The sequence below is a fragment of the Amia ocellicauda genome, chromosome 11 (assembly GCF_036373705.1).
Source record: "Amia ocellicauda isolate fAmiCal2 chromosome 11, fAmiCal2.hap1, whole genome shotgun sequence".
NCBI lineage: Eukaryota > Metazoa > Chordata > Actinopteri > Amiiformes > Amiidae > Amia > Amia ocellicauda.
In genome coordinates, this window is record NC_089860.1 from 36,990,296 (window position 1) to 37,018,255 (window position 27,960).

The following is a 27,960-nucleotide window of genomic DNA, read 5'->3' on the forward strand; positions in this document are numbered from 1 at the left end:
CTGTGGATGAGATACACACACACAGACACAGCGAGACACACACACACACACACAAACACACACACACACACAGAGACACATGCACAGAGACACATGTACAGAGACACATGTACAGAGACACATGTACAGAGACACATGCACAGAGACACATGCACAGAGACACATGCACAGAGACAGAGACACACACAGACACACGCACAGAGAGAGACACAGAGACACACACAGACAGACACGAGTTAATTAAGACTGATTGGAAGAAAACAAGAAAAAGGCAAAACATCGAGTGTGCAATTGAGAGAAACTGCTCCCCGGTGGTGCACCCTCATTAAATAGTCACAAAGTTTCGAGAAAAGTAATCAAGCCTGTCCCTGTCTCCTGAACAAACAAATCAGTAAACAAATGCACCCACACTGACATGCAAACCCCGATGCAAATGACCGCTGGACGCGTTCACAGCCACCGCGCTTCAGTCGGCCCCTGTGCGTCTCTGTGCGTCGTGTCCCCAGCGCTACGGGTTCATGCGTTTCACCTGTAACCACGCTCCAGATCTAACGCTAGGAATCGATCGGGAATACAGACGCAGACAAGCAGGACAGAGCACCGCGCTGGAGCTGCCAGGCCTTAAAGCACCTGAATAATTCATATCATTCTGTACAGGCCAGATACTTCAATTCTGCTCGTGCACAGTCATATATTTTGGCTCCACCGGAATATTCTGACTGCAATTTCACATGTTTTATGCAAACCTTTATTTATTTTTGTCTTAAACTAGGCAAAAAAAAGCCATAAAGTTAATGGTATAAAGACCCGGCTGCTTCTTTCCCTGATTTAGGATTTTAAGGTTTAATGAGGCAAGAAAGAAACTCGGCTCCAGCCATCAGTGGTAAATACACATTTTCACTCTGTATTAAAATGCTTTGTAGCCTATGAATTATTCTGTCAGTCTTACGCTGGAAACCTGTCCGATCCCATTTAGACGCCCTTACACATCTGTAGACTGATGTCTACGATCGTTAGGGACAGGAAGGCGTGATCAGTCTGTCCATAAGTGATGCATGTTCTTACTGTAATGCTCTGGAGGGGAACACAGAATGATTATGGTTATAATCCGTAACTTAGATTACCTCATGAACCGTGTGAAGACCTCTCTACAGTAATACGCTTGCTGCGGTTTAAGAAGTGTGTGAATACAGACAACGTTCTTAAGCCTGTGCACTCGGAGGCTGGAATAGTAATGCATGGCAGTTTGTAGACGGCCTCTCTACAATACACAGAACAACGCACAACGAGAAGCAGCAGCGTCCGGCGCTGCGAGAGGCCGTGCACACTCCTCCGCCGAGCTCCAGCCGACCTCTGTTCGCAGTCCCAGGGCTGCGGGACCATCTCGCTGGAGAGGATTTCCCCGGGGAGCTGCTTTCTCAAAACCTTTGACCCCCGAGGTTTGTGTGAGGAGCGTCTGTGGAACTGGATGCTGTATTCTCTGCCCGAGCCTGCCTTCACCCGCTCTACATACTTAACAGCCACATGTTCTGAAAGGGGCACTAATTCAGTTTTAACAGAAGAACCGTGGGGTTAAAAAGATGACAATTTCAGGCTCCCTGTTCGTGTTACACGCAGGTTTGAACAGCTTTACATTTCACAACTCGCAGAAAAATAATGTACACTTAGGAAACATTAGCACAATTTAGGAAGGCAAGGAATGAATTGACGATTCATTGACGATGTGTAAATGTGTCTGTTTAGATTAGAAGCATTACTGTTTAAACAGCGGATTGAAAATCTTTTATGTGTACGCACTCAATGCAACACAATCAGTACACACTGCGAACATCCTTTGCTACAAAAACCTCCAGGTCTTTACTGATGACATAAAACAAGCTCACAGACAGACTCACTGCCGCCCGGCCGCTCCCCCTGCTTACCGAGAGTGCCGGCATCCAGGTGGTTGTGCGCGCTGTTCTTCAGCAGCTCTCGCAGAAACGCCGTTAAATAGTTGAAGACATTTCTGTGGCACAGAGGTAGCATGGAGACAACCTGTAGCAAAGGAAACCAATATATAGAGAGGTATCAACAAGAAGGCAGTCTTACTCGAGGGCCTGGTCTCTGCAGTGTGCGCTTCGCTGTACATTTATTTTTATTATTGCTATAGTGCCACTCAACGCGCTTTCACAGAGAATTTACATTTCACATTAACATCATAACATATAACAAGATTAGTTCAAACCAGCACTAACTGTAATACAATCATCACACAAAACAACCACAAACGCACAATATCAAACCACATCGACGTGCTAATCTGTCACAATGCGTCTAAACTGGACTTCTGGAATCCATCGTTTCCCCTCGACTTCATTTTATGACATGGGACAGAAAGCGCAGGACGAGACTCTCCAAGACCTGGATTGTGTGATTGCCTGAGAGTCTCCAATCACTCGATTACAAAGGATTATAAATACACCGTGGCTGGGGAAGCCAGCATGGCAGGCTTGTGATGAATGATAGATGTGTGAAAGGAAACAGACCTTCTTGCACAGGGCGTAGTTGGCAGAGCTCTCCAGGCACTGCTGGTACAGGGAGTGGCAGATCACGGGCTCCGGCAGGGCGTCCAGGAAGAGCAGGAGGGCTTCGGCCACCGAGTGATTGCTGCCGGCTGAGGGGAGCCCCGATTAAGGACAATAACTGGAGATTAATAAACCCAGCACAGCTCCCATATACGACCTGGTCTGTACCGCCACTGGACAGACCCAGCCCCCCCAAAAACAAACTCTGACTCCCAACTCTTTCCAGATCTGCAGGGACACACTCACCCAGGGACACAAATGGAAATTGGGCTTCAAGGCATTCAAGACAGAAAACAGGAGACGCTTCTTCACACAGAGAGGCGTGACAATCTGAACAAACTCCCCAGCGATGTGGCTGAAGAGACAATTTGGGAACATTCAAAAACAGACTGGATAGGATCCTTGATCACTGAGTTATTAATGGACACCAAACGAGCACGATGGGGCGAATGGCCTCTTATGTTTCTAAACTCAGAACTAAACGATGATTAAACGGTGATCAGATCTAGTTGTAAGTTTGTAACTTAACAGATGCTTTTTTGTAGGAAGAAGCGATTGTCACTATAGTTGCTGTGATGTGTTAGTTATTCTACTCAGTTAGTCATTCTGAGAACTCATTGAAACGTGTGAGATCTCTGGGCAGGACAATGCTTTAATGTGGTCTGGGCTTTAATCTGAGCTGACGAAGGAACCCTTGGTTTTGTTTAGTTTGTTTGTTAACCTAATGAACAAGATTATGCGATGATGTTGTCTTTGCTTTTCTAGGAAATACCACGTACAGAGGACACTGCATTCACCCACAGTAACAGCCCTGAGATGACAGCCCTGCTCTCCGGCTGCACCAGTGTGAGTACAGCACCGACACGCCGGCAGCGCGGCCAGGCGGGGAGAGGACGGATGAGTCGCGGCAGCGCTCGTCTCGGGGGCAACGACAGTGTGGTGAAACGCAGGAGAGATACCCGAGGCCGGCGGCGATAAAGGATACGCAGGGAGTCTGGCATGCCGGTGTCCAGACAGTCCCGGATCTCCTCGAACTCGCTTCTCAGCCCCGGCTGCTGGAAAAGGTCCTCCTGCAATGCAGAGGCTTGCATCAGTACGTGTCTGAATACACACACACACACACACATACACACACGCAAATGAAGCGGCTCCATGGGAGAACTCCAGTCTTGCCACAGCGCTGAGGAAACGCACGTCAGCACTGACTGGCATCGACTGACGCTGACCAGAGTTTCATCATGTGAAAATGGTTTGACCAGAGACATGTAATTGCTGCCTGTGGGTCCGACATACCTGGACTGTGCTTTACTCCCCTGGGATTGCCATGGGGGTATAACTTAGGCTCGTTAAACTCATAAGAAACCACTGTCAAACTGGAGTGAAACCTCAGAAACACACGAACACGTGGGAATCATACCAAGGTCAACTCCCTTCTCTTTCCCACAGCAGAGGATAAAACCTCATCACTGAGAGCCGCCTCTGTACATCGATACGATCACACCGTCTTGCTCTGTGATGGGGTTATTCGTGCAAGGGAAGAGAAGAGAGATCCAGGACAACACAAAACCACACCTCACACACACAGACTTCTGACCAGAGTCCTTGGCGAACTCAAGAGCAGCCCATCGATTTTTCTGCTTCATCCTCACTGCTGTCAGCAAGCATCACGTCTGTGTGCTGGCAGTTAAGGTCACTACAGCGTGTCTGTGCTTATGTTTCATAGGGGGATGGGTAAATGGAGGGGCACAATCAATCCACACTGCCCCCCAGGCACGCAGCCTTTTGTGTCCAGATAATGACTCGACTGATCGGAGAGCGGCTCGGGGGCTCAGACTCACAGACCTGTTTAGAGGCGTTGCGGTACAGATGATCCACCATCATCCAGATCTCCTTGGGGATGTCGAGGGGCTTCTCAGAGCCCAGGTTGTCCCCATCGGCGCAGTCCAGAGGCATCCGAGTCTTCAGTGATAAGAAAATAAATAAAACACCCTCCTTTAAAGGACACACTGTCTGCTCTGCTTTGGTTCACAGAAGTAAACTCAAACACATGCACACGATTATGGCACACCACATTATCATTTAAACATATCTTTAAATATTTCAAGATCTCTCTAAATCTGCAAATGACTTCCTGTTCATCTCTAAATCACTGCTTTATGTCTATGTAACTGAATGAGGAAACAGGAAGTGACAATCTGGGGCTACATACAGGAAGTCATTTGAAGATACAGTGAGGGAAAAAAGTATTTTGTACGTTTGCCCACTGACAAAGAAATGATCAATCTATAATTTTAATGGTAGGTGTATTTTAACAGTGAGAGACAGAATAACAACAAAAAAATCCAGAAAAACGCATTTCAAAAAAGTTATGAATTGATTTGCATGTTAATGAGGGAAATAAGTATTTGATCCCCTATCAATCAGCAAGATTTCTGGCTCCCAGGTGTCTATTATACAGTTAACGAGCTGAGACTCTCTTAAAGGGAGTGCTCCTAATCTCAGCTCGTTACCTGTATAAAAGACACCTGTCCACAGAAGCAATCAATCAATCAGATTCCAAACTCTCCACCATGGCCAAGACCAAAGAGCTGTCCAAGGATGTCAGGGACAAGATTGTAGACCTACACAAGGCTGGAATGGGCTACAAGACCATCGCCAAGCAGCTTGCTGAGAAGGTGACGACAGTTGGTGCGATTATTCGCAAATGGAAGAAACACAAAATAACTGTCAGTCTCCCTCGGTCTGGGGCTCCATGCAAGATCTCACCTCGTGGAGTTTCAATGATCATGAGAACGGTGAGGAATCAGACCAGAACTACACGGGAAGATCTTGTTAATGATCTCAAGGCAGCTGGGACCATAGTCACCAAGAAAACAATTGGTAACACACTACGGCGTGAAGGACTGAAATCCTGCAGCACCCGCAAGGTCCCCCTGCTCAAGAAAGCACATGTACAGGCCCGTCTGAAGTTTGCCAATGAACATCTGAATGATTCAGAGGAGAACTGGGTGTTGTGTTGTGTTGTGGTCAGATGAGACCAAAATCGAGCTCTTTGGCATCAACTCAACTCACCGTGTTTGGAGGAGGAGGAATGACCCCAAGAACACCATCCCCACCGTCAAACATAGAGGTGGAAACATTATGCTTTGGGGGTGTTTTTCTGCTAAGGGGACAGGACAACTGCACCGCATCAATGGGACGATGGACGGGGCCATGTACCGTCAAATCTTGGGTGAGAACCTCCTTCCCTCAGCCAGGGCATTGAAAATGGGTCGTGGATGGGTATTCCAGCATGACAATGACCCAAAACACACAGCCAAGGCAACAAAGGAGTGGCTCAAGAAGAAGCACATTAAGGTCCTGGAGTGGCCTAACCAGTCTCCAGACCTTAATCCCATAGAAAATCTGTGGAGGGAGCGGAAGGTTCGAGTTGCCAAACGTCAGCCTCGAAACCTTAATGACTTGGAGAGGATCTGCAAAGAGGAGTGGGACAAAATCCCTCCTGAGATGTGTGCAAACCTGGTGGCCAACTATAAGAAACGTTTGACCTCTGTGATTGCCAACAAGGGTTTTGCCACCAAGTACTAAGTCGAAGGGGTCAAATACTTATTTCCCTCATTAACATGCAAATCAATTTATAACTTTTTTGAAATGTGTTTTTCTGGATTTTGTTGTTGTTATTCTGTCTCTCACTGTTAAAATACACCTACCATTAAAATTATAGACTGATCATTTCTTTGTCAGTGGGCAAACGTACAAAATAAGCAGGGGATCAAATACTTTTTTCCCCTCACTGTATCTTGAAATGATTTAGAGATCTCTAAATAAACCACATCGACCACATCAACCCAGAGGAGTTTTTCCAGATCAGCAGGGACGAGACTGCGCACTTCTCATGGTGAGCAAAGACAGCACAGCACTGGACTCTAATCGCTAATTGCATTTGGCCTCTGAGTGTTGTTAAAACTGGCAGCAGGCTTTGAAAGGACAGAGGGCAGTGGATGTTAAAAGCCCACTTTGCTTAGATCTTCATAAGTCCTTACTGCCGATGACACGTCATTGATCGGATGACTCAGGGATGTCTGACTCGGCCCAGACAACGCTGCACACAAGCGTGTCATTCAGAAGAGCGCGTGGTTTACAGCTCACCAGCTTCTGTATCGTCTCTAGAGGCATGTCCTGGATGGGCTCCCTCAGCTGGCACAGCATCTGGATGGAGGACCCAAAACAGCTGGGCAGGTAGTTGCCCGTCACCGAGATGAAGTAGTCCTTGCCTCTCTCGAGGTGGAGGATGAGGATGTCCTCGATCTGCTGCCGGCCCGAGTTCAGCTCCGTGGCCGTTGTCCGGTTCACGAAGACCTCGAGCTCGATGTCCACTTTCCCTCCTAGGAGACGAGGAATTCAAACAGACCCTTCACCAGGACAGACGGGACCCGTGGACCTGGTCCTAAGGATAAAAACGCCAACTCCTTCTCCCCCCCAGCCAGCGCAGTGGGATTCGATCGCCTACCTTGTGCCAAGAAGCCCTTGCAGGGGCTGGCTGTGAGCCAGGGCTTGCAGTACTCCGTCTCGTCCAGCTTCTGGATGAACTCGAACTGGCAGGGCACCTGCCCATCGTTGTGCACGGTCAGCGTGTGAGCGCGGTGCTGCATGAACTTCACGTCCTTGAAGCAGAACTGCCAGTGAGATCAAACACGCGTTTAAGATTTACCTGTGCGCTTTAAACCGTTCTCTCAGGTCTGGCTCAGCGAAGCACAGCGGGGTTACCTCACGGCCCGACAGCGACACTGAGGGAATGCACTCGTTCTCCATCTTATCTATATTCCTCACAATCTCCTCGAATTTCTTCTTGTGCCGGACCTCGTCCACGACCTTCACCTGGAAGAGAACGGACGCCCGTTATGACGTGCACACGAGGGCCATGCGTGTGTGACATGGACATGTGTGTGAGACAGGGACGCGTGAGAGAGACAGGGATGCGTGAGAGAGACAGGGATGCGTGAGAGAGACAGGGACACATGTGAGACAGGGACGCGTGAGAGACAGGGACACGGCACAACGAGCCTCAGCCCCGGCGCTACAGCTCACCCCAATCTCGAAGACAGAGCTGACGGGCTTGTGGTCGCTGATGGTGACCTCCATGTGGCTGCTGTAGCTCAGCTGCCGGACGTTCTTTCCTTTCCACAGTATTCGGTCACACCAGGCCGGCACTCGGCATTTGGCACTGCGGAGAAAAGAACCAAAAAGAACGCAGACACAGACAGGGATAGGGACACAGGGACACAGACACAGGGACACAATTACATTATCTGTACTGCTAATTCAGCTCTGAAGTCTGCTGCAGTGGCATCACTGGCCAGGTGTGTTTGTGTCGCTGTGGGACGGTGCCTGGTGTGGAAGCCAAGAATACTCTATTGGCACCATTTGTTGCAGCAAGATTGTGTAGCACGCGTGTGAAGTTCAGCGCTGTGTGTCTCGGAGAGGCCGGGTGCCCAGTGCTGTCGCTGATTTTTTGAAAACCCTAATCTGAATGCTGGTATAGTTCACTTCAGGAGGGGAGATATTTTGTGAGTAATCTGCCACAAACACTGTAATGCCCAGGAAAATATGTAATGTACTCATGTAAGAACACATGATCTCCCCTCTGACTAGTCAACAAGACTCGGACACTGGCTCCTGCTCTTATGAGTATAGGGAAACCACCGCAGCGGCTTTTGTTTTAAATTACATCACATCTGTCTGAAACCATTTGTCTGTTGACAGAGCCGAGACCAGTCCGAGTTCGAGTGTGAACTGATCGGCACAGTCTGAGGTGCAGCTCTCGGGCGGGTCATGGGTAAGAGCCACATTAATAATAATAATATTATTATTATTATTATTATTATTATTATTATTATTATTATTATTAATAATAATACAATGACATCTACCTCGTATCCCAGCGATCAGACCCGGGGTCGTATTTGTAAGTTGGCTGGAATTTGATGAAGCCTTCATTGAAGCCAACGAACACGGCCTGCTGGTCAATCTGCCGCTTGAGCTAGAAGAGGGAGAAGGACAGTGAGTTCACGGGACCTTCAACACGCCCAGCCATTCCCCCACACACACACAGTCCATGCGTGTTCAGTGGGATCCCAGCAGCCCAGGTGTCTGTCAGATCATTTAAGGCGTTTCTATTAAAGCCTGATCCTGTTTCGTCATCAGGAACTGACTGGTATGAACTGCCTCTCAAATTAAGGCGCTAGGAGATTTCCCTGTGACGATGTCAACAATCCGGAAGCATCTGAAGTTCCCAGTCACTCTGCTCTTCCTCGAGGGTTAGAAAGACGGACAGCAGGCACTCACCTGGTCGTACTTGTAGAGTTTGTCAAACTGTTCGTTCTCAATATATTTTTTCACTTCTTCCACCTCCAGCTCACTTATCCTGTAGTTCAGGTCACCGAGCCAAAGCACCACACTGAGAGGAGGAATAAGAGCAAAGGAGACGTATAAACGTGGCTTCAATATGCAGTGAGTTAATGCTCTGAAGCAGTGGTCCTCAGTCCTGGTCCCAGAGGAGCTCCTGCCCTGCTGGGTTTTGTTCCAACCGAGCTCTCGATTACTTAATTGAACCTTAATTGAAGTAACAATCTGCTTAGATTTGACTTTTTAAATTGTTTAATAAAAAAGTTGGTTCTTTCATCAGTTCTTTATACAATTCTATTCTTAACTCAAACCCCCTATTGTTTAAAATAATGAAAAGGCTCCGATTTAGGAAATTAATAGTTAAAGTAAGGTTCAATTAAGTAATTGAGAGCTTGTCTGGAACACAAACCAGCAGGGTAGGGGCTCCTCCGGGAGCAGGGCTGGGAACCCCGGGACTAGACTGTCCGTTTCGTGACAGTCTGAGATCGATTGCATTTCAGTCATCCTTATCATTTACAATACAAATATTTATTTATTGTTAACGATCGCTTTTAAACCACAAATACACATTATGAGCACATCTGTTGCACTGTTGTAGACAAAACATTAAACGAATCTTGTATTAATAAGGTACTGCTAATATCTGGAACTCAATAGAGCTTTCATTTTCTAAAAACTACCAGAAGGCAAGACTGTGTGTATTGTGAAACGCAGCTGTTGACCGATTACTGTTTAATATCCTGAAATAAAACCGCAACAACAAAAAAGGGGTTTGTGCATAAAATAAACATTCGATGCATCATCCGATACAAGCCCATCATTACATGTAATAAAGAGAGAATATTAACTCGGATTAAATCAACTGGAATGGTCTGCACAACTCGCTACAAATACATCAAAAAACAAAAACAGGAAACTCGGGTTGAGGCAAACGAACAATGACAGGACGTTATTTGGGAGTTTCTTTGCCTTGTCTGGTAATGAAACGCTACAAGTGAAAAAAGCCTTCGGAAATTCGGTCACAATGAGAAGCACATGTGTAACAGAGCGTAACACGAGGGAGTGGGTTTGTGCGACTGTTTCTCAGGACATTGTAACGCCCTCGCCCTCGCCCTCTCTCCCTCTAACTCCCTCTCCCTCCTCTGCTCTTTGTGATCCACATACTTGTGCTTCATTATGGTGAGGGGTGGCAAGGTGGGGTCCAGCTGGCGGAAGAGCAGCCGAGAGCAGATCTCCCTGAAGTCCTGGTTGCGTCTCTCGTACTCCTCGATGTGGGCGGCCAGGTGAGAGTTGACCACACAGATGTCTGAGTGGTGGAACCGGAACCTGATCGCCACCCCGCCTTTATTGCCCTGAAAAAAAATGGACACGCTCAACGGGCCGGGCCTCGGGGTCAGAACCGCGGCCAGCGCGAACAGGCTCGAAACACAAAGAGAGCTCTGTGGATTAAACACACATCCTCTGAATACCCGAACTACAGAATCCACAATCACCATCACAAGAAATGAAATACAACATCTGCTATGAACACGCGGCTTTTCCTCAGGCCCTGTCCCACCACAGACACGGACGCTTCTTGTGGTGAAATGCATCTGTAGAAGATGTAACCGGGTTGTGGGGGGTGTAACTGAGGAATGTAACGGCCGTGAATATTAATTAAAGCAAAACTGAACATCGATCTATAACCATTTCTTTAGATGTGAACAAGTATCTTTGACAAGAGTTTTTAATTGATGTCTAATGCCGTGATGTATGTATGTGGTGTGTGTATGCATCTGTGCGTGTGTGTGTTGAGAGTGAGGTGGTCTTGCTCTAGACTGAGGGGGGTGTGAGTGAAACACATGTAAATGATGCTGAACGGGTGAATGAACGCTACTGAGCTCCTCTCACCATCCGGCCCATGATGCCCGTCCCCACCGTCTCCACATCGACCTCCGAGATGAACGCGGCGTGTTCCTGCCTCACGTAGAAGATCAGCATGATGCCCACCAGGCGCACCAGCTTGACCTGCGTGAACACAAACGGGACTGAGGAAAACACAAAGATCAAAGACAAAGCGCCTGGGCGAGAGCCAGAGTGACGGTGGTGGTCTGTAAGCGGGTCGAGCGAGGTCTCACCAAGGCATACTTGGCATCGGGGTGCAGCCCCAGCGTCACTGCTCTGCTCCACTCCTGCTCCTTCGGTGTGTCATTGAAGACGAAAGCTTCTTTACTGAGGTCCAGCTCCTGAAAACTGGAGTCACAATCACAGTTCAGCCTTGATAACATCTCTAGCTCATCTGTAGTCACGATGCACAGGTTAAAGAACTCAACATCACTGGTATTCGTGTTGCAGGGCAGGGTGGCAGTAACTACACTGAGCTGTATTTATGGTTTCAAGGCCTATTCTTTGCGAGACACGATGACAACAGCTCTATGCGACAGGGGGACCCACGTACCCCACGCAGTACACGTCCGGGGGCTCGGGGGTGCAGCTGAGCCAGGGCTTAAGACACTCCTTGGGCGCCTGGCCATTCACGTTGTACGTTCCTATGAAAAAACTGTAATACAGGAGAGAGAGAGAGAGAGAGAGAGAGAGAGAGAGAGAGAGAGAGTGCATTACTTAGTTTCATGTTTTCTGCATGTGTTTATTTTCTGGCACAAGGAGAGTGGGGAGAAGCTCAGGACAGGAGTTGTCTGGTCTTTTCGATGCCTCTGTAGCTTATGAAGCACAGAGCGCCGACAGCAGGAAATCCCTCTTTTGGACGCCGGGTCGGATGGACGTGAGAAAACGGACACTAACCGCACACACCCGTCCCCCTCCACCTTCACAGAGGGACAGTGCGGTTTTGATGCCGTTCATCGCGTCTGGGACGGCTGTTGCTCCTTTAGCCGCTGCTAAATCAGCAACACTAGATATAGCAGCTCCTTGCCAGAGACGGACTCTCTCTCTCTCTCTCTCTCTCTCCATCACAGACTGTGGACTGGCTCTACTGGCTGCCCCACTTCCCATCCCGCTGGGATTTGATTTGAGATTTTCCTTCCCGTTGCAATCCGTTCGGGATCTTCGTACTGGAGTCTGAATGTTTTGCCAGCGTCATCGAGAGGGGTCTGAGATTCTGTGTGGGATGGAAACCCTGCACACTCTGTTATCTCTGTCTCTCTCAGTAATTACAGAGAGAAAGATAATTAATTCAAACAGGTTCGATAAGGGCTCGGGTTCCGGACCCAGACAGATTTTGATCCCTTCCCCCCGTGTGGCGAAGGGAGACGCATCTGACCTCCTGCACGGTGCCATCGAGTGCACAGACTGGTAACAGGTGAGCGTGACGTGGGGGACGCACACCAACGAGTGTCTGACTCAGGCAGCGCTTTAATGAGCAATCGAGTTGCAGAGGAGTGTGGAGACAGCGCCCTGGGGCTCCAATTCAGGTGCGCTCCGAGAGACTATGCGTGGGATCATCCGTTTTATCGTCACTCGCACAGAAAGCCTATTTCTCTCCTGTGTCTCAAAATATTAAAAGAATAACAGGAACGATCTGAGAGGCACGACAGAAGCCAGATTTTATATCTACAGCTTAATGTCCTGGCTGGTGCTTTTACTTTCATGCCTTTTATTCAGTTCGTTCGTTGTTTAGCCAGCGTCCGATCCCTGGGAGTGTTGAATTCGCTTCTTTCAAACCCGATCTGTGGGGCCATACCCAGCTCAGTTCAATACCCCTTCACTCTTTACTTCGACCAGCAGAGGTCAGCATTCATATTTAAATACGAGTTCCTCCTGATTTGTGAATTATGCAAGGAAGTAGTTGAGGGCAACTCCTGTTTGAAAGCCTCGGTGGGCCTCGATTAAAGCAACGGCAACATAATTAAAATGGTGTGTTTGCATATTGTTTTAATTATGATTTCCAGTAATTGTTTCAGATTTGATCTAAACACCAGTGTGAGAATTTCTAGTATTGTTCCGCACCTATATTGAACCCGTCCAAATTATTCAGTTTGGATCGTACAGGGCCTGTGTGTCTCTGTGTCTTGAGACAGTTGGTTCCCAAAACATCTGATTTCCTGCCTGACACTATCGAGGGACGAGGTAAACATGACTGTACTGATAATGAACCGTCCTGTTGTTTCTGAGAGTCACAGCAGTGGAAATGTGCCAGAGGGCATCATATTCCCTCACGGTCTATATTGCTGATCAGTCAACAGCCAATATAATCTGCTGCACTTGCATATTAATCAGCATTTCATGAATATTTATTGATTTGTTCGATTATTCCAACATACAATCTTTTTCTGCGAAATCGAGGTCTTGGCCTATTAATGTCCTCTCCTTTTCTTCCAGGCATCCTCTGCATCTCTGTCACCTGTGCCTCTATATTACTCTATCACCATTAATAAACCTCATACTGATTAACAGCGCTCCGGGGGATTCCTTACACCAGCTACTGCATCCCTCCCGTCTACTGAAGAGGATATGATCATGTAAAGATCGGATATATAACAACTATTTACAAAGAGCTTTGAAATGTAACTTTAAAACACACTTCTTTATCAGAAGGTAAAGGTGTTTAATGACAGCGCACTGTGTCTTTATTCACACGCTTATCTCCATTTTGTTGTTTATTTAAATGTTGTGCGGGGGTAGGGGCAAGCATTTTACAGCTGAAGGCTTTTAATCGAAGGAAACTACACCAAGAGACAGACTCTGAAATCAGCAAACCTAATTGCAAGTGTCCGCATTAGTAAATTAGTTTTCTTCTTCTGAATTTAATTTCAATAGGGATCGGTTCCATTTCTCAGGGGTGTGTCGTCTTGCAGTTTTCTGAAATTGTAACGGTCTTAATCAGCAAATTATTTCATAGTAACATTCGATGTTCACAGGAACTCTGCTTCACACTGAGTCACGACTCCTTCACACTGTGCCGAGGGGTACTGCGATGAAAACAAGTACTGTTCATATTGAACTTCTCTAAAGCAGGCAGTTCAAATTCAACTGCGACTCACAAGACACGTCCAGCCCCTTTCAAGTCATTCTGGGCGAGGAAACAGGCCAAGCAAAATCTTTCCATTCTGTTGAAGAAGAAACAAACCCCACAAACCCACCTGAAGTTCTTGATGTAAGTGTACTCGTCTTCACTTCTCAGCAGCTCGCACTTGATGAGGTTGTCCCGCAGGCCGAACTGGGGCATGCTGAGGATCTGGGCCTTGTGCGAGATTGTGTGGCTGGAGGAGCGCACCATGCTGTCCCGTGCCTCCACCGTCACTCTGTCGTGCCTGGAGAACAGGAGCAAGGCAGCGTGGTTGTAAACCAACACGACGTCTAAAAGCAGATCCTCACCTCGGAGAAACTCATTCTTCACTGAATTTATCACAATTAGTTTTGCAGAACTACAGGATTGCATTTGGCAGGAAAAACAAATACACATATACTACACTAAGACGTTAGCAGGTCTCTGTGCGGAGATTAGATGAGCTGGTTTGGGAGGGGGTGGATATTGCTCAATATCAACTGAACTTGAGGTTAAGAGAAGCACGATAACAAGGCAAGGAACAAATGCACACAATCCAAAACAGACAGCAGTCACTCGCCCTGTACACTCCGAAATCTCAATCGACGGGGATCGGTGCCTTACTTGTCCGCATTGTTCTCCAGCCCGCTCTGGTCATTCCTGTGGTTCGCCTTCAGCTCATCGGTGGCCTGTATCTGACCATCCACCACAGACCTCTCTGATGTGAAAAAAGACAGACACGATAAGGCTACTGAGCACGAGAGCTTGAGAGACGGAGTTGTGTCTGTTCGGTGTTTTGAGTAATTTGCAAAATTAACGACACAGCTGAATAAATAAAGCAGCTAGAAAAAAAAGAATATGCATTAAAGATTCTATAATAAATAAAAGTAATCAAAGTGGTACAAATACTCGTATTCCCCTCTTTTCCAAATTGGCCGTCCTATTGGATACGAGACCCGGCAAACAACAACGCCGCTCTGTGCCGGTGCTGGCAGGGGGAGGCACAGATCCAGCTTTATAGCCTCTGGCGCTGGCAAAGCAAGCAGGTATGTAAATCAGACTGGTCCACAAAGCGCTAGGCTGTAGTGTGATCCAACTGTGACGGCATCGCTTCCCCTTCCTCCCTTCACAGAGCGTGCCCTTGTTGTGCCATGCATGGGTATGCTTGGATTGCGAGGGGGCAGCTCGAGTCAGTGTAGAAAATATATCAAAAGGTACACAATTTCAATTGCAGTGGCATCTAAACAGGGTTACTTACTGATAGTAGAGTGAACAAAAACAAACACACAAAAAACGAACCGACCATTTTACTACCAAACTAGTTACCCCCGAGGCTCATGGGAAAGGGATGCTCTGTTGAATTGTCCATCGATGGAGCACTTTTTATCACCATCGATCGGTTGTTCATTCCGCAGTGTGGACTAGGGGGTTGGGGGTCAAGATTTGATGCCAGGTTGGGTTCAGATCCAGGTGAGAAGGCTGATCAAGGTGCTTTACCCATAATGCTCTAGTAATAGAGTCCCTTTGATTGGAAGCAGCAGTGAAACGAATGACTATTATCACTAATATCAGGCTCACCAGAGAACTTCACCTCACTAAAAGGGGACACACATATCAAACCCAGACACAGTTACAGTTTCGCTGTGTTAAGTCTGTACAATGTCCTGTAGCAGAGCTGCACGCGTGAAAAGCACAGTTTTGGCAGCTGCCGTCGAATTCCTGCTTCATTAGCAGTTCAGTGAACTTCTGCGGCTGTTATTAGCTGGTGAGAAACGCTGACTCGGAGAGAAGTGTAAAGGACCACAATACGTGACCGCTGCACACAGGAACATGACGGGGCATGGCACACACACATTGTAGGCTGTATGAACTTCACATGAACAAAACACACATTTTTACAGAGCCACAACTTCTGCGTTGTAGTAATTGTAGGATTTCTTTCATGACACTGGGATAAAGAAGAGCTAGACAGGAGACAGGAGACATCCTGTGGAGTAAACCACTTTCTGCAAAATGCAGTTTATTATTTTCCTCACTGCGCCTGCTTCAATCTCGTCTTATTAGCTTTCTGTTACCGACCTTCAATCAAAATAATGTATGAGTGCAGGAGCCACAGCACAATAAACGGATTATGAAGACCAGACAGAGGCACTGGAAATGAATGATTTAAAGCACATCTCCCTCCCCGCCTGCAGGGCACTGAGTTTGTCTGAAGCCGAAAGTAAAGTCGTAAGAAAAGGCCAGGTTGTTTCTTATCTTCACTCAGGCCTGCTACTATATATGAATTTCATCTGCGCTCACTTCTAGAACTGATTAGTGGAGTTCCCTACTTCCTGGACTCCTAGAGTAGAAGCGTGGAAGACCGGCGCTACATTTCTTACAATGTTTAGATCAAAAGCAAAACATGTATTTGTAATAGTCTAATGTTTCATGTTTTATTCGGGTGGGGGGTTGTGTGTTTCATGTTCTCGTCCATTCATTTCCAGGCTGTAATGCTTTATAGGTTTGTTTTGCCTTTAATTGCTCTGTGAGGCGACACTGAGGTGGCAGTTTGAAATGGACAGCGCACTATAAATAATTGTTAAAAACGATAAAGGGAGATTAATGTGCTCGGAAATATGCGGAAATATCTTGTATGAAACCGACACTGCAGGCTCACCCAGGAGAAAACGGAAACCAGAGATACAGACATCCTGAAATACAATAAAAGGCTGGACACTCGAGGAATGAGTGAGAGACGTGCGTTTTCTGACAGAAGTGCACCGGGTCTGCAACACGCACTCAACACAGTGAAGCGACACAGGGGAAGAATGACCTACAGCTTTAATGCGGAGGAAAACTGCAATGAAGCCACAGCAAGATAAACTGTTGCTGCAATATCAACACACACCCCCGATTAAAGGAAACCAGTAACTACAATTTCCTATCACTCCCTACACCCACCATAGTCCTCTAAACTGAATATTATCATCACAGTCCATACATTGGTCAGCAGTCTTAGCCCTGGTCCGCTCAGTACATTATCCCCAAATCCCAAAACTGCTGCACAATAAATCAATACTGATGATAAAAACTCTGCAGGACAGAACTCTTCAGGTAGTTTCCCTTTTCACCACAGTATTTCAACGAGCCCCCATCTGTATTTAAATCCTGCTGAATCAGACATGAATGAATAGAGGTCGGTCCTGCTCTGTCCCTCCCACTGATATTTCCTCATCCAGCGTGATGCCATTTACGCATCAGATGTGACACGTTGATCTGTGCGTGATGAGACGGGTCATGCCTGCTATTAAACACTGAATTTCAGTCCCCACTGTGCTGAATAAAGCCGGCTGCCGTGATCTCCTGCTCTCCCGAAGTCTGTCCCCGGTTGGGTCGCACTAGCATCGCAGCCCCCCCACCTGGCTGTAAAGGCATTGTGAACAGGACTGACTGTCTGAACTCTGTGGGTTCACACTATTCGGGCGGCCACTGTCCCCTGCTCCCTGTGATCCAGCCCAGACCTACTGAACTGGACCGATCAGCTGATGAACTGGAGTCACACTTCAATAACTCCTCAGGGAGCGAACGCTGAAGCAAGCTATCTTATATCTTAGGTTATACATGTCTGACTGACTCAATAACTTGTTTAACTGGGTAACAGAGAGGTTTAGTCGTCTCTGAGAACACTGAGGCGGAGCAACCGTCTCATACATGGCAAGACAAGACACGAGACCCGTTATTAAGGACATATGCAATTGCCAAAGGATTGTCAGTAATAATACGTCTTAACCATGTCTCACCCTCTGCGGGACGGCACACGTATGCACTTGTCAATTGTGCATGTGCTGGTAAACTGCAATGAAATGTAATCCCATTCATATTCGATTTAAATGATTAAAATGTATCAAAACAGGCTGCATTAGTGACAAAACAACAGCAGGCACTCACAAATGTAAGTGGTGGAAAAGCATTCTCTGTCCCGGGCTAGTAATTATTTTTAATCCTGTGGTATGTGATAGAAAAACACATGGGGTAAAAATAAAATATACATTCCCAAACAATCTGAACTAAAAATGTCTCTCTGAACTGGGACACACCCGTTCAATGTAAACAGCTCGGCCACAGTCCGACGGGCCTTGAGCGCTGAGGCGGAGCCTGGAGATCCCCACTGCCCGGGTCGGAAACGGGAGACATTGTTCTCTGCCGATGGAGGGAAGCATTATTTATTTCAAAAAGCGCGGAACATGATTCACAGTGTGCTGGCCTCCCCTGTGCGACGCACTGAGAGAGAGCAGGGTCTCGCTGGCCCGCTGCGCACAGACGCACCAATTAGGGCACCTGCGTTGCAACACGACTTTAAATGAAATTTCCATAACACACTTCAGAGGCAGAAAGAGCCTCATCTGGTCTGACTCACTGGCAGCTGAAACCATGTTGGGCAATTTAAAGAACTACAAAATGTAGGCTATGCTGAGAGTTTACAGTAACATCTGCAGTGTGACTCTAGATGGATTTGTGTTGTTTTACTGTTCAAACTGTGATATTTAGAGCCTTCACAAGTCACTGCGGGCCACTGACTGCATTTCAAACTTCACACAAAGTCCTTTTATCGCTGACACCGAATTTAGTTTCCTTTTGCAATAAATTGTGGTAGGCAAAAAGAGGTGAACAATTTTAGATTTAGATCAGCTACCAAGTGCGAGTTGCAGAGCCGAATGTATGTGCAGCTCTGCTCAAAAACCACTTCCTGCAAATGGTGGAAGTGTCGGCCGTTTTTATTTCAGCCTTCCCTGGCAAAGCATTTCTTGCACAAGGAGTATGTGGGAATGTAAGACAAGTTATTTCACTAGGGTATAACTCTGCTTTCACTGATTGTTTGCTTTCTCCTGCATACAAAAAAGCTGATTTTAAATGCTCTAATGCTCTTAATTACTTTTCACACTTCCTGTGGTTAGTTCAGTTTGGTCTTGACACAGAGCAGTGTTTCTCTGAGGAATGACCTCGTGTTCAGAGTGATATAATCATTACATTCATATCTGATGAACTGCAGTAATAGCGCTCCTCCCCACTGCAATAATATTAATACTCATAATAGTGTGAGTGACTCCAGTGCATATTCTGATAAGTTCACTATACAAAACAAGGTTACCGGTTACATTTCGGGGAAATAAGCTGCAACGTTTCTACAAGACATAAGCTTTGAGACAGCAGACATTAGAGCTGTTGAGCTACAGGACTATAATAGAAACACACTATATGTTGTGCAAATGTGCTCTGCTGGTCGCGTCAGTCCGGGGTTAATCTATGCAGTGTCTGACAGCTGGTTCTTGTCAGTCAGACAGCAGCACTAATATAGGGGGCAGATACTCTGACAACTTGGGGGAGAAACATGGCATCGTATGTATGGATTGATTTGCACGGACGTTCATTCGTTCTTCAAAAGAAGATGTCATGCTGTTAAAGGAAACTGCAAACCAGTTGCGTGGGTTCCTGGCAATATGTAATGGAAACACTGGACCACGTACACAACACACTGCAGCGTTCTGCACCAGAAACCTCGCAGCCCGTGTGCCTTTCACCCATGTGCTGCAAACCCAGTCAACACACACAGACCCCACAGATGCAGGAAAAGACAAGACCAAAATATTCCCTTTGTGCTCCTCCTTGCAACACGTTCTTGAAGGTACTGCCCAAAGCCTGGAGATGGCTGGGATTCGCTGGGAGCTGGTGGACATTAACCAAAGCAGACCATTCTAACACATGCATGACTGCATCAGCACAAACCCAAAAGCAACAGGAGAATCACTACTCAACACTACTAGTAAACACTTCCAAAATTGTACAATGGCCACATTTAAAATGTGATATTCAAGTTTGACCATTCAATGCTTTTAGAAGGATCAGAACCTTCACAGGGACAGAATAATGGAGGGACTATATACAAATACTTATATTTCCTTTTATTAAAAAATTAACAAGCACTATATATTCAAAAGGTAGTCAATCAGCTGGAATCCTGACTCTTGTCTTGACTGAACCATGCAGTTGAATTAATATAGGGCTGACTTCTTCAAATTAAAACTGTGAGCGAATATATATATATAACCATCATCCTATATCAATCCACTGCTGGATGAAGGCTCCCCTGGATGTTTGCACTTATTTCGATATACACTCACCTAAAGGATTATTAGGAACACCTGTTCAATTTCTCATGAATGCAATTATCTAACCAACCAATCACATGGCAGTTGCTTCAAGGTCCTGGTCAAGACAATCTCCGGAACTCCAAACTGAATGTCTGAATGGGAAAGAAAGGTGATTTAAGCAATTTTGAGCGTGGCATGGTTGTTGGTGCCAGACGGGCCGGTCTGAGTATTTCACAATCTGCTCAGTTACTGGGATTTTCACGCACAACCATTTCTAGGGTTTACAAAGAATGGTGTGAAAAGGGAAAAACATCCAGTATGCGGCAGTCCTGTGGGCGAAAATGCCTTGTTGATGCTAGAGGTCAGAGGAGAATGGGCCGACTGATTCAAGCTGATAGAAGAGCAACTTTGACTGAAATAACCACTCGTTACAACCGAGGTATGCAGCAAAGCATTTGTGAAGCCACAACACGTACAACCTTGAGGCGGATGGGCTACAACAGCAGAAGACCCAACCGGGTACCACTCATCTCCACTACAAATAGGAAAAAGAGGCTACAATTTGCACAAGCTCACCAAAATTGGACAGTTGAAGACTGGAAAAATGTTGCCTGGTCTGATGAGTCTCGATTTCTGTTGAGACATTCAGATGGTAGAGTCAGAATTTGGCGAAAACCGAATGAGAACATGGATCCATCATGCCTTGTTACCACTGTGCAGGCTGGTGGTGGTGGTGTAATGGTGTGGGGGATGTTTTCTTGGCACACTTTAGGCCCCTTAGTGCCAATTGGGCATCGTTTAAATGCCACGGCCTACCTGAGCATTGTTTCTGACCATGTCCATCCCTTTATGACCACCATGTACCCATCCTCTGATGGCTACTTCCAGCAGGATAATGCACCATGTCACAAAGGTCGAATCATTTCAAATTGGTTTCTTGAACATGACAATGAGTTCACTGTACTAAACTGGCCCCCACAGTCACCAGATCTCAACCCAATAGAGCATCTTTGGGATGTGGTGGAACGGGAGCTTCGTGCCCTGGATGTGCATCCCACAAATCTCCATCAACTGCAAGATGCTATCCTATCAATATGGGCCAACATTTCTAAAGAATGCTTTCAGCACCTTGTTGAATCAATGCCACGTAGAATTAAGGCAGTTCTGAAGGCGAAAGGGGGTCAAACACAGTATTAGTATGGTGTTCCTAATAATCCTTTAGGTGAGTGTAGAGCTTCTCTCTTCCATGTTCCGTATGCAGGGCTTATAATTTCATCTTCCCATCTTCTAGGTCTTTTTTCATCTCTTGGGATGCATTCGATAGCTTCCTTTGTCCATCATTAATCTGTTCCCCTTGCAGTGCGTCCAGCCCATCGCCACTTTAACATCTTCAGTGTGTCAATTCCCTTTCAAACGTCCATCTGTGTTGATTTGTTGTCCAGGACATACATAAAGTTTGACTTCCTCAAGTGTCTTTCGAGCTGCTGCACTTTACATGCGAGGGAATGAGTGAGTGTCAGTGTGAGTACACAAACAACCACATTAATCCACTAGATCCTGCTCCTTCTTTTCAAACACTCAGACACCTCGTCCAGGTATGCTGGGACAGCACATGGGCTCCATTCAAGAGCAAAGGAAACAAAGTGGAAGGGAAGCCGAGAGTCAGACATGAGGGACAGGACTGCCTGTGTAAACTGGCTCTCAAACTAAATCCCCATTAGCCATCTCAAGCACATAATCTTTCCAGGGACTGTATTTCCAGCGGGGCTTACGCAGCACCACGCCTTGACACAGTCATTCCTGGAGAACAATCACACCGTAAAGAAACGCACTATAACCTGCACAGCCAGGCTGGAGCCACAAGCGCTGCGGCCAGTGAGACACTGCACTGAGCAGGGCTTTACTACAGTATTACTGCACTGAGCAGGGCTTTACTACAGTATTACTGCACTGTCACGGCTGGGCTTTACTACAGTATTACTGCACTGTGCACGGTGGGGCTTTACTACAGTATTACTGCACTGAGCACGGTGGGGCTTTACTACAGTATTACTGCACTGAGCATGTCGGGGCTTTACTACAGTATTACTGCACTGTGCACTGAGCAGGGCTTTACTACAGTATTACTGCACTGTGCACTGAGCAGGGCTTTACTACAGTATTACTGCACTGAGCAGGGCTTTACTACAGTATTACTGCACTGTCACGGCGGGGCTTTACTACAGTATTACTGCACTGTCACGGCGGGGCTTTACTACAGTATTACTGCACTGAGCAGGGCTTTACTACAGTATTACTGCACTGAGCACGGCGGGGCTTTACTACAGTATTACTGCACTGAGCACGGCGGGGCTTTACTACAGTATTACTGCACTGAGCACGGCGGGGCTTTACTACAGTATTACTGCACTGAGCAGGGCTTTACTACAGTATTACTGCACTGAGCACGGCGGGGCTTCACTACAGTATTATCACTGCACTGGCTGAAACATTTTCTGATCGCACAGACATGCGTGTAAGAGTTAAATCCAGTCATGGAGAGTCTGACAGTAACCTCCTGCCCTGTACACTTCACCGCAGCAAGACGGCTAATGACGGGTAATGACGGCTTGCTGTTCGTAAGTATAAAACCCTTAAAGTTGCACAACACTGTAAACTTCACACCGGCCGCAGCGGTCTTGAAACAGCAACAGAAATAGCGATACAAATAAAGGAAAAGTGTATTTACCAGATCCCTGGACCACACCAGACATTGCCCGACTGTCTCTCTGCCATTCTGTGTTGGATTCCCAGTCCTGTTCCTGGTATGCCAAGTGTTTTCCTTTCCCCCGTGACGTCACCAGAGGAGCGCTCGACCAGACCAGAGCAATCAATCCCCGAGCGCCGGCAGCACATGTGTTTAAATACGCGGAGAAATGCTGTCCTTTGCAGACGGAATATGTTTTTATATATATATATATGCCAGAGCCATAGTGTAGCAGTTAAATACGATCCTCCAAAACCACACGTCTACTTTCCGTTTCCAAAGGAAAATAATTATTATACACGGTTTATCAACAACGGGGCTTCGAGAGCTTCTCTACTCAACGCGTCTGTCCCCTATAATCTCACGCCTACATTGTTTTCTTCTATCCCCACAGTCGAGGAAAGAAAAGACGCTCATTTAATGTACTTTTTTTAGTTAGGAAACAAAAGTATACAGTTGAATGAGTTTACTATGGAAATTCAGAATATGATCAGATGCAGATTAATATACAAAATGGCATACACTACATGGTTAAATCACATGTCAACACAGCGGAAAAACAAGATTGAGTCCCGATAAGATTCTAGCTAATGACGTCATGACGCCAGAGCATTCCAGGCGTGCTTGATCTCTGGATTCCAGAACTCCGCGGTCGGTAGGATCGAGCAGCAAATATATTGAGCTTGTCAACACCTACATAACACATGTCACAGACCTAGAGGGAATTCGGCTGCAGTTATTGCGAACACCATGCTTATAACTTAGCATGAGTCCAGATAATTCACCCGAGCCACCAAACTGCTCCTTCCACTGACACTTTTCACAACTGCAGTGTAGTATACTATAGTATAGAGTGATGCAGGCTGAGTGACTGCATGTATACAACTACATCAACAACAGAAACCCATCAGAGCTGCTTGCCTGGTTTCTTCAGCTGTCCCCTTCTGGAGAACTGGGTTCCTCTGTGGTCCGAGGTCTGAGAGTCCGAGTCCATTGCCGCAGAGCTGGTGATCTTGGAAGATCTGCGGTATTTGGAGAGCCACACGAACTGCGACTGAGGCCCTTCTGTGTGAGATGGCTTACAGACGCCTGAGGATGTAAATGGGGGAAAAGAAGTTCAAAGGCAAAGTAGTACACACCAACAAAACAAAACACACCTGTGACACTTTGACACAGAGCTTCAGTCATGTCCAAATGTAATCCTCCAACATGTTATAACTTTATTTATTCATGCACAGACTCCTAGGAAGAGTGAAAAGATTGAACAGGCTGTAAAGAGTGCGCAATATTAATAAAACAATCCACAACAGGAGAGCAAAGTTCACACTGAGTCTTTGAACCCTCAGCTGAGCTTTTAAAACTCAAGTAAGTGCAGATTTATTTTCCTCTGCTTTTGTGTGGCACTGGGACACTGGAGTGACAGTGGAGCTCAATGTGACTTTGACAATGACAGTGAAGAAAGGTACTACTTGTTACTCAAGAGAAAGGAACAGGACCAGCACTTTCATAATGTGGTGAGCCGTGGTTACATTATTTCATCACTTCTTTACATGTCCTCAGGGTCATGTGCGTTGCAGGACTGAGATGCAGTTAAGAAAGGCAAGTCGTGCGAAACACAGAGCCTTAAGTTTCCCATGCATTGCCATCGATAAATCAAATTTCACAGGAAGATTTCAAAGTCACAACATATTTAATTATTCCATATGTGACACAGATCTTCAGTTTAGCAGAAAGAGCCTCAGCTGTGTGATTATCAGGGACAGTCTATTTATCGCAGAGCCTTTTTTTAACAGTACAACCCTGAAGTTTGATCTTTCCTCTTTTATGGTATGCTAGCAAACCTTCACACTCATACTGAGAACACAAACTGCAACCTCCTTATCTTAACTATCAACATGAACAGCCTCTTGCTAGTGCCTGAACGGCGAAAAATATTATTGGTCAAACCACATGATAATGTCGCTGCTTGCCTCAACATTCAAGCCTACCGCAGTTAGAAGCGTCCAGCTCCAGGCTATACTCTTACCTTGTGAATTCTTTATATTGTTCTTGTCGTTAACCCTTTCTGAAACAGTATCCATGTTGCTGAACACAGTCCTCTTTGCGACAGGGCAGTGAGTCCATTCGGACAGGGAGGTTTCCAACTCTTTTCTCGTCCCTCTGCCGAGTACCTCCAGGCTTTGCTTCAGTCAGAGAGTGATGCTGTGTGTGGGAGCATCGTCTGAAGTTGCGATCCAGAGCCAGAAATAACACATTGCTGAGTGGCCTCTTTCTGCAGCAGTTTCCTCAATTGAAGTCCGCAAACACAGCAGCACAAAACTAAAACTGAGCTCGAATCCTGACTGAAAGCCGAACGAGCGGAAAAGGAAATCTCTTGGTCATACCTGTACTCAGAGGGCTGACTGCATTTTACAACTTTTGTTTTGCAATAAACAGTCAGACCAAAGCCCCACCCTCCTCTCTCTCTCTCTCTCTCTCTCTCTCTCTCTCTCTCACTACAGGGTCTCGCCACCAGTTAACCCCGCTAATTCAGCTGAAGTAGGTCATCAGACTGAGGCCAGGCTTCTGTTGCTCATGCATGCAACTAAATGTTAATATGACCTTCAGGTCTTAAATGAACTGGAAAGTGTTCAGACCAGAGGTTTCTGGACCAAATGGAAATCTGCCACTGGATAACATTAATCAGATTTCAGGGAAGATCAACTCTTGTAATCTCGGTTTAGGCATCTATCAGTAAATTGCATTTTCTTTCAATTTAAGTCCAAAAATAAGTATTGTACTGAATGTGCACCAGATCTACACATGCTTTCTAGTTATTGTAATTCCCTTTTTACATGTAGACGTCCTACATGAATGGATAACTTGTGGGGCAAGTTTTTCAGATAACTAGATCATTTGCAAGAATTCAAACAACTTACCCCCCACCCCCTTCCCATAGCAATAATCATTGGACACTATTTTGTTTTCTAGTTAAGTCTGAATACAATCCCAGTTAGTTATAAGTGCAAGAGATGCAACATATATTCAGTGTAACTTTCTGTTCTTCATTTTAACACAGTTCATCCTTTTTTCAGTACTGGCTGTTACAATGGATCACTGGCCCATTGTTTAATCCTTTGCATTGTTTTTAAAGGTTCAAAAGCAGGGTTATACCGTTAGAGGTAGTTAGGTAGGTAGGTATGTCTTGGCTGTATACACTGTAATTATGTACTTCAACAATCTTGCAACATGGACAGCTATGTTATTTACTATATCAATAAGTAAAGCTCAAAATCCGGAAAAGCAAGTTCTGGTACAAAAAGTACAAATAAATTAGAATAATGTTTTAAAAATTAAGTATTACAGCAAAACTGGGTTTATTTTTATTTATTTACTTAAAGGGTGCACTTCCTGTTTTAGATTCCATAAAAATGCCACCTGACAGGTTTCCAGTTAGAGTTATTTATATATGTCATATATATATAGACTTCTTTAGAGTAACAAGTAGTGAATGGACAGGAAATACATTGTTAAAAGTTTCTAAGTTTCTTGTCAATCCATTTCTGTTTGTTTATTTGTATTTTTGTGTAAATATGTGGTGGTGAAGATGCTTCACACTCACACACACACACACACACACACACACACACTCACACACTCTCACACACACACACACACACTCACACACACACACACACACACTCACACACAAACACACTCACACACACTCACACACAAACACACTCACACACACACTCACACACACACACACACACACTCACAAACAAACACACTCACACACACTCACACACACAGACACTCACACACACACACACACTCACACTCACACACACACACACACACACTTTTCCCACACAGCCACAGTATTTACATATAGTAGATGTTTCTAGAATAAAAGCTGAATCGACTTATTTTATTTGATCTTTACTGCGAATGATGGTAAGAACAGAAATGCTGCCTTTCCCGCCAAGCCAGGATAACAGGAAACAAATAACAAGAAAAAAACGTGCTCTGACGGAGTTCAAAACAGAAGCCATGCCGTGGCGGTTCCACACTGCGACCCGAGGCTGCGGTGACGGATATGGATTCACACAGAGGGGCAGCGCCTGAGGGACGAGCGCTGGACACAGCTTCCTGCTCAAAGCTACTGTAGAGCTTCATCCTGTTTTCATTTAGCCACTCAGGTCTTTTTTATTATTATGTATCTGTTGAATGTAAGTGCTGCGTATCAATTCACAATTATTATTATGTTACAGTTCTTTAGCGTGCGCTTCACTCTGACAGTCCCAGTTCTGAACAGACCTGTCTGTCTCACACCTGGCTTCAATAATGGGGAACTGAAGATTGCACGTGGAACTCCTGTATCTATTTACACAAGATCCACACATCAGCAAGGACAGTGCGACACCACGTTCAACACAGACTGCAGCGACTCACACGCGTTCAGCGCAATCTGTCATCCCTTTCAGACACAGGGAGCGTAATCAACAGAGATTCTCTTGTGGTTTTGTATTTTTAAAGGTGGTTTTACAGGAGGTAGGACGTTCACTAGGTACTAGGTTTCCCAAAATTCTTCATAGCATTTTTAAAAGATGTAGCACAGGTGTCTGTCGTGAGAAAATGTCCTGGCAGATAGTGATCACAGGCAACGGACAGCTGCTGAATTCTGTTCCTATCTGGACGGCTGCTTCCTTTCTCAGTATCATATGAGAGACTGTTATTGATGAAGACTGGTGGGAAATGGACGTATGAAAATGTGTGTCTGTTGTTTTTGTATTTATACCACAAAATGGAAACTCCAGAAACCATGGACTTTGAGAGACACAAATTGTTTTTAAAATCAAGTTATTCAAGACTGTAATACTGAGATTGTTTTCTATCCACTCACATGTTAGGCAGTTAGCTGAAGGACTAGCTATAGGGAGTATTCAGCTCATTCCTCTTTGGACTTTTTCGCATTGTGTTGTGTTACAACCTGACATTGTGCTGCATCTATTTTAACCTGCTCAACACTTTGAAGAGGCCAGAGAACTATTATTGTGAAACAACAACAGAAAACTGAAATGTCTTGGCTAGAAAAGTATTCACCCCCCGAGTCAATACTTGGTAGATCCACCTTTGGCTGCAATT

The 27,960-nt window shown here is 45.9% G+C and overlaps 1 protein-coding gene across 4 annotated transcripts in view; it reads right to left on the reverse strand.

Annotated features, from left to right (window-relative positions):
- The window catches only part of inpp5b (inositol polyphosphate-5-phosphatase B), a 31,897-nt gene that overhangs the window by 397 nt on the left and 3,540 nt on the right, over positions 1 to 27,960 (reverse strand). The window contains exons 1-18 of one of the 4 annotated variants that reach the window (XM_066717751.1): positions 24,857 to 25,236; positions 23,752 to 23,919; positions 14,578 to 14,671; positions 14,048 to 14,218; positions 11,407 to 11,508; positions 11,087 to 11,201; positions 10,860 to 10,976; positions 10,134 to 10,321; positions 8,910 to 9,021; positions 8,495 to 8,604; positions 7,653 to 7,788; positions 7,332 to 7,442; positions 7,075 to 7,240; positions 6,714 to 6,949; positions 4,407 to 4,523; positions 3,550 to 3,634; positions 2,526 to 2,653; positions 1,923 to 2,034 (exon numbers count right to left, since the gene is read on the reverse strand). In XM_066717751.1, coding sequence (XP_066573848.1) covers positions 1,923 to 2,034; positions 2,526 to 2,653; positions 3,550 to 3,634; positions 4,407 to 4,523; positions 6,714 to 6,949; positions 7,075 to 7,240; positions 7,332 to 7,442; positions 7,653 to 7,788; positions 8,495 to 8,604; positions 8,910 to 9,021; positions 10,134 to 10,321; positions 10,860 to 10,976; positions 11,087 to 11,201; positions 11,407 to 11,508; positions 14,048 to 14,218; positions 14,578 to 14,671; positions 23,752 to 23,919; positions 24,857 to 24,911 — 2,323 coding nt within the window. In that variant the 5' untranslated portion in view covers positions 24,912 to 25,236. Of the gene's footprint in view, positions 1 to 7; positions 1,075 to 1,922; positions 2,035 to 2,525; positions 2,654 to 3,549; positions 3,635 to 4,406; positions 4,524 to 6,713; positions 6,950 to 7,074; positions 7,241 to 7,331; positions 7,443 to 7,652; positions 7,789 to 8,494; positions 8,605 to 8,909; positions 9,022 to 10,133; positions 10,322 to 10,859; positions 10,977 to 11,086; positions 11,202 to 11,406; positions 11,509 to 14,047; positions 14,219 to 14,577; positions 14,672 to 22,812; positions 22,926 to 23,751; positions 23,920 to 24,856; positions 25,237 to 27,960 lie in introns of those variants that run through there. The other 3 variants (XM_066717750.1, XM_066717749.1, XM_066717752.1) reach the window with 3 other exon arrangements.